At 44.4% G+C, this 7233-nt stretch overlaps 1 protein-coding gene across 1 annotated transcript; it reads right to left on the bottom strand.

Moving 5' to 3' along the window:
* Nucleotides 1-716: 716 nt before the first annotated feature.
* Nucleotides 717-5771, bottom strand: Gphb5 (glycoprotein hormone beta 5). The gene is made up of 3 exons (XM_028788590.1): nt 5665-5771; nt 4590-4794; nt 717-1979 (listed from the first exon to the last, which is right to left on the bottom strand). The coding sequence occupies exons 2-3, from the start codon at nt 4791-4793 to the stop codon at nt 1791-1793; spliced, it is 393 nt and encodes a 130-aa protein (XP_028644423.1). The 5' UTR covers nt 4794; nt 5665-5771; the 3' UTR covers nt 717-1790.
* Nucleotides 5772-7233: the final 1462 nt, after the last annotated feature.

A 7233-nucleotide genomic window follows, 5' to 3' on the forward strand; every position in this document is an offset into this window, starting at 1 on the left:
GTTTGTCAAATCACTGTCCCATCCCACTAACAGCCACAGCTTGTGCCGGGCACCTGCTCCTCTCCTGTGCTTCCCTTGGTATTTGATGATCGTATCCCTTACATCGCAGTACCCTAAGGCTGGCCACCAATTCCAAAGCACCAGCGTGTTACCCCTCCTTGTTAGTTTAACACTGGTCAAATGTGTCACTTATTTCCTGACAGAGTTGTTACTAATGCTGTGTCCATCCTTCCTGAAACTGTGGCAAGAGGACTGCCCCCAGAAAAGCAAGAGGGATGGCCTTGAAACGGAAGGAACCCCGGAGCCATCTGTGACCAGCACCCACTCCTAGCAGAGACAAAGGCTTCTCAACAGCTTTACGTGTAGCGACTTCCTCCCCTGCCAACACCTCTGCTGCTACAGGCTGGAGTGGCTTTTTCTCCAGTCCTTTGCCCCCAGACATTAATCTCAGCATCCTAGGGCTTGACCACAGTCTCAGCCTTTGCTCTGTAGATTTTCATGAACTCACTAATTCCTGCTTCAAGGAGCACTCAGGCCTCCCAGCTTGGACCTGACAGCAGCGACAGATGACAGGACCCCTGGTTCTCGCGCTACCATGAGTCATCTGTGTCCCTCACTAAATATGAATCCCAAATTAATGCTTCAATCAAAAGAACCTTGAAGTTCCAAGTGCTTTCCTTTATTGTCATACCAAGCAAACTAAAAAAGACTTTTCTGAAAGTTTGTGTGAATTCTGATGACAGGAACCACACTTTATTGACATTGTATAGATGCTTCCGGCATATAAAAAAGAACAAAGGTAAACTCAACCCCCCCAAATGCCAAAACTATAAACACTTGCATAAAATTGGAGTTTAAAAAGGAGGTCACAGAATCAGCAGTTGAAAAAACTTCAGAAAAAGCAATCAAGCACCAGGCGGGCACACCTCCCTCCTCTGAGCAGACAGGGCCATCTTACTGCCACAAACACTCTGGATTCTGAGTCTAATAAACTGCCATTTAGATTATAAATATGCTAAACAGGGAAGGGCATTTGTAACCGGTTACCTCACTGTGGCTGTGGGGGAACGCTCAAACTGGGAATTTAGTCTCTGATGTTTTTAAACCTAGATGATAGCTCTTAATGGTGCTTTTGTGAGGTTTGTTGTTATTGTTGTTTGTTTGTTGTTAATTGGCAAGCAGACACTTCTGTAAAGAGCTTGAGGGAATGTAGAGAATTTACTTGGGAGATGAGTCAACCTCATCGAAAGGCCTTCTCCTAACAGTCTGGGCTGTCCTTGCTGCCTGCTTAGGTAATCACTTGGTTCAAAGGGAAATGGGGTGCTCTCTGTAAGAACACTCACTGATGGACTCACTCTTTGTGAGCAAGAAGGAAAACACTTTGGTTTTGATCATCCCGCCCTTTAATCACAAATCCAGTCCAAGCTCGATGGCAGAATGTGGGGATTTAAAGGCTTTCCACCGCTTAATGATATCCAATTCCTTCAAATAAACAGCATGGTATCAACAGAACCTGGGGGAGGGTTGCAATATACAATTCGCTTTCCAAAAGTCAAGCGAAGAATACTGAATTTGCAGACATATGAACCAGAGAGAGTACTCTGCAGAAGGGCCGATATTGTTTTACATTTTCAGCGCAAGTGTGCTGCGCCTGGACCTTGTGCCTAAGCTGGGTAGAGGAAGGCAGGTAACTTGGGCTGGCCCAAACCGAATGCAGGGGATAAAGCAGATATATTCCTGGGGCCAGTGGATGTGTGAGGCTTGAGTCACAAGCTGTGACGACGCTGGCTTCAGATGGTCTCACACTCGGTGGTAGCAGTGGAACACGCCCCGCAGTCACATCGGACAGCCATTGGGTAGGTATAGAAGGGGTCAACTCCAGGGGCACAGTTAGGCAGCTTCACTGTCACCTGCCTGGTCTCATTGTAGGTACACACTCGGTGATAGGCTTCAATGTAGGGAGGCTCCAGGATGGGTTTCTGTCCCCATGGGTAGAAAACAGGAAAAACATTAGAATACAACATCTGCTCTCTGTTCTTGGTGCCAATCATCACTGGCTGTTTACTTACTGACTGACTCTTCCCGCTATAATTAAACTCCCAAAAGCAGGAAGTTGCTTTGCTCGATACCATGTCCTGAGCTTCCACGAAAGTCCACCGAGCACAGGATGCACTTGGTAAATATTTAGCAAACGAATAATTGGTCTCCCTTCTCCTACCATTACCCCTACAGAATGTTTACAACATGAGTGAGCCTTTTAAAATACGAGTCAGTCCTGGCTCACCTCAGCTCAAAGCCCCGGTAGTTTTCCGTCTCACTCAGGGTAAAACATCACAGACATTAGGATTCTTCTCAAGTCTCTGCATTTTCTCCTGGTACTCTTATTTCTGATATGTCTGCTAGGGTCCTGGCCTTGCCAATATTGTCTCCAGCCTCCAGTCACAGTGGTCTCTATGCTTCTTTAGAACAAGAACTGAGGGTCTTTGCATCTGCTGTTCCCTCTGCCCAGAATACAACACACACACGCACACGCACACGCACACATGCACCCACACTCTCCGTCACCAAACTCTTAGGATTCTGTTCAACTATCGCCTGGTCCACAGCACATTTTCTGCTCCTAGTTTAAATTCCTTCAACCCACCTGCAAGGCCTGGCTCTCCCTCGTCCCTTCCTGCTTGATTTCGGGGCTGGTTTGCTATGTTTGTCCGTTCCACATACCATCTCCTGTATCTTCCTTTTTTCATGACATTGCTCCTACTGTGGAGAGCGAGCTCCACTAGGTCAGCCACTATTCTCCAGTCCCCAGCCAGGCTGGTACCCAGGATGTGTGCAGTAACTACTTGCAACTGAATCCACAAAAGACAGCAGAGCCAGGGAGCTTCCTGAATATTCTGCTCTAATGACTGGAGGGTTAGTTCACTTCCTCCCTTTGCCTTTTATAAACCTTGACTTCAAAGATTATTCTGTTACAGAAAGTACAGAGATCAGTAGTAAGAGGCCCAGAGCCTACAGTGAGCCTCACTGTGCCTGCCGCTGCTGGAGATCTAGAGGAAGCTCTTAACTCTTCCAAGCCCTTGTTCCCTCATCTATAAAGCAAACCGCCTTTGCTAGCATTATTGTGGAGCTAGATGAGGTGATGTGTGTAGCACACAACCCTGGCAAAAGGTCAGAGTTCAATACACATAGTCAATGGCTCTTATGAGTGCAATTATAAGGATGTAATAATGAATTAAAAACAGTAATCTTTCAGAGAACAGTCCCTTTGTTCTGAGCAAAAAAAAAAAAAGTTAGGTAGAGAAATTAGATAGATAATGTATGCATCTATACATAGGTACATGCTTAGATGCACACACAGGCACATGCTTATATAAATACATGCACACAGGTACATAGAATAAAGAGCTGATACATACATATATGCACACATAAGCATATATATGCACAGGCACACACACAAGTGTATGTGTGTGCATGTGTGCATGTCTACACCTATAGGTGACAGGCAAGCCAGCTCAAGATGAAATCCTTGCCTCAATATTATAAAAATAGTGACCTATCTTTCTACAAGGACCAGAAAGAGGAGCTCAGTTTCTCTTTCCATTCTGTCTTCTTACTCTAAGGATTCTGGGATTCTAGAAAAATTGAGTACTCAGTTAACTTTGTATTTCAATTTTTTTTAATTTTATAAATCTGTCTCATAAAGTATTTGAGGTGGACTTAGGTCAAAAAACTTGTGTTATTGATCTGAAATTCAAATTTATCTGAGTTCCCTACCTATATCTTAAATTACACTTCACTTCAGATTGTGAGATCTAAGGTGGAAAGGGTTAATGGGGTTTTGAGTTGGTTGGTTGGTTGGTTGGTTGGTTTGTTGGTTGATTTGGGGGAGGCAGGGTTCTTTTGGCTTTAATTTTGCTAAATCTGTCATCTTTGAAGTTCAGGTCGTGAGAAGTCACCATTTTCAACAAGAGTCATCTCAGTCGGTCACCATGAACACTTTCTAGTTAAGCCACCTTTGAGATTTGTATACCCACTCTAAATGAAAGGCCAGACAGAACTTAGTATAAAGGAACAGAATGGATCTCGCACTGGTCTGGAACAGAGGGGAAAGAGTTGTGGCAGAGCCTGGGACTAGGCCTCCCTCAGCATGCAGCTTCCGGGTTCTTCTGGGTAACTGCCTGACTTCCTCACAGCTGAGAAAATACAGGAAGGAGATGTGGTCACAGGTTTGGACCAAGAATTCATTTCCAACTTTGCACTGCCTCTCTCTGACTTTGTAGCCATTCCCCCTTGACTTCTTCCTTGTGATCTTTACAATGGGTAAATAGTAGCACTTGACCTCCTAGAGATGGCTCCCAAACACACAGAACCATGGACATTACATTACAACCTCAGCAGCCCTCCGGAAAGGAGCAACATCATAGTTTTCAGACCATATTGAATAAGCCAAATAATTGTGTGATTGGCTTTCTAAAGCCCAGAGGGCAGGGCAGGGCAGATGTGACAGCTTCCCCTCCATCATGAAACTTTGAAGTCAAGAAGCTGTCCCTGAGGACACTGCCACCCAAGCCCGTTGGACTACTCACCTCCCAGGTCTCACAGCGACCCCAGCAGGCATCTGTGGTGATCCGAAGTCCCCTGCAGCCTGGCTTCTTGGCCATGAAAGTGAATTCCCTCACAGCACAGCCCACAAAAGTGTGCAGGTTCCCACTGGAGCTGCCGAGAACAGACTCAGGGCCACCCAGAAGAAGGAGGGCCACCACACCAAGGACAAGGTATACCAGCTTCATGCTATTCCTGGGGAGGGAAAGGGAAAAAAAGTTGAACATACCTGACTGCTCACAGCGGTGCTGCTGACAGTGTTGGCCGCTCTCAAAGAGGCCTTCCTCTTAGCATTACAGGAAAAAAACAATGAGCTAAGGAATTGTCCAACTCCAACCACATCTGCCTAACTAGCTCCAGGAGATAGTAGTTCTCTCTAGACAACCTACCCTCAGGAGTAGCACTTTTCTTTGGTGAATTCCTGGAGCTGATTTATACATAAAAGGAATTTATCCCAATGAAAAATAAGAGGAACACCAAAAGAAATGTAAAGCCTAAAATAATACGCGGATACACATACCATCTTTTTACCCAGGTCCAGGGTATGCATGTGTCATGCTAGAGCTTAGTACATATGTGCATTTTTAGTGTCAAGAATGGGGAATGGATGGGAGAGGCAGGTAAGTACTAATAATGGTGTGTCCTGGGTGTGTTGTTGCTAACCCAGCCTACCATACAGGAGACGTTATAAAACCTGGTGCTGGATGTGGCAGTCACCCATCAAACCTTTTTTCTCCCCATAGATTACCTCTGCCCTATGCTCTGCAGTCTCGAGCTGTGGCTCAGCTTAAAAGAAACAATGGAAAGCTCATCACAACCTCCTATGAAGTCTGTCCTCTCTGGTCCTTGGTCCTTTCTGGTTAGCAGCACACAATGGGCCCTTCTCGGTTGCCCACTGAACAGAACACACATGTGTAGAACATCCAAGGTCAATACCACTCAAGAAGAGCTACATTTCCAAAGCTGCTCTCACAATTCCTACTGATATGATATGTTGTCATATGGATGCCATGGGCTTCTCCTCAGGAGGAAGGAACTGAGAGATGGAGAGATACTTACCTGATCTTGCTGGAGTCAACTCTTCTTGAAGGGCTGACACCTGCACCCCAGGCTTTCAAAAGTTGCAATGAGTGGAGAAAGTTTGCTCTGGGTAAGTGTCTCTCTTTTCTGTTATCAGGCTGCCTGACTACTCAAATATATAGGGAAGGTCTTGTCAATCAAAACAAAAGAGAGGCAGATCCTTACAGGAACTACCGAGAACATCAAAGCCATGGAGTATAATGCCAGTCTCTATTTTCCAAAACTGATTCACTTCAAGGGTGGTGTTTTGTTTCTTGACATCACCAAATGAAACAGAAAGTTGCCTTGGTGGGTGACATAATCCTGGAGAGACAATCAGAGGTAGTTCACCTGGTTCTGAGAGAAGAAATGCCTGGAACAAATGGATCAAAGTTTCCCTCATAGTAACCATGGCTGGCCTTTGAGACAGTAAGCCACTAGCAACTTCTGGCAAGTCTTTTCCTTGCACTTACAACACTGAAAAACAGCAAGACAATAGTTCTTACTTGGAAACAACATGGACTCTCTACTGACAGACAAAAATAAGCTTTCAAAGTCTTAAAAATCATTTGACTAGTAACATTAACAAGATCTTTAAATGAATCACACAGGCAAATATAGAGCTATTGGAAATAATTAGCTTCATATATGAGAATTAAAGACTACTTTAAAAAATTTTTTTCTATAAGCTTTTGGGGATTTTTTTTTTTACATGAGTCAGGTTTTTGTTCTAGAAAGTCATCTAGCATTGTGATTTTAAAATTAAAGTAAACCAATATTTATCTATGTGTACTGCATGGAAGGGCATTCAGTGATGCTTTCATGATAATGCCTTATACTTCTGGTCTTGCAGAACCTAAAGCAGCACAGTCCTTCTGAATAGGGGGCATAGTTTATATTCCATTCTATTCCATTCTACAGTAATAGCATGTAAACTGATTAGAAAGCTACTTGTCTGTGGCCCTTCTTCTGGGTGTTCTAAAAAGTAAATGAAGCAGACATCTGTGCCCTCGGGAATTTATATTTCACAGCAAATCACGACATACCCAGAGAGGTTCAAGATGCATATTAAATGACCAGTGACACAAAATAAAGAAATTAAAGCATGTTCACTTTCTACACAGAAAGATTCTTAAATAAGTACAGCCTTTGTTAAAGGTTTGCTTTTCCAGAACACATAACAACAATCAGTGAACCCATCAATGTTTTACCCATCCATGGAATCAGGTTATTTTATAGCTGATGGGAGTGGGCTTGGACAGAGGACTTTCTTCAATCCTTCCGCCTGCTCACAGAAGAGCCAGAGCCAGGACACTGTGGAGACAGACAGGTCACCTGGCTTTGATCTTTCTATGTTGCTGGGCCAAGGGATAGACAGCAAATAGGAACTGCTGTCCTGAGCAGTATTCCCATGCAGGCCCTTTAGACTTGGGACATTCATTCTGGCCTATAATCTCACAAAATACAGACAGCCAAAGGAGACCAAGAGCCACCTTCTCCCACAGACCCCAGCTGCCTGGTAATGCAGCATGCTCTGGTACCAGTACCTCTTGCATCCATCATTGACAG

Source organism: Grammomys surdaster, unplaced genomic scaffold (genome assembly GCF_004785775.1).
Source record: "Grammomys surdaster isolate TR1022 unplaced genomic scaffold, NIH_TR_1.0 127, whole genome shotgun sequence".
NCBI lineage: Eukaryota > Metazoa > Chordata > Mammalia > Rodentia > Muridae > Grammomys > Grammomys surdaster.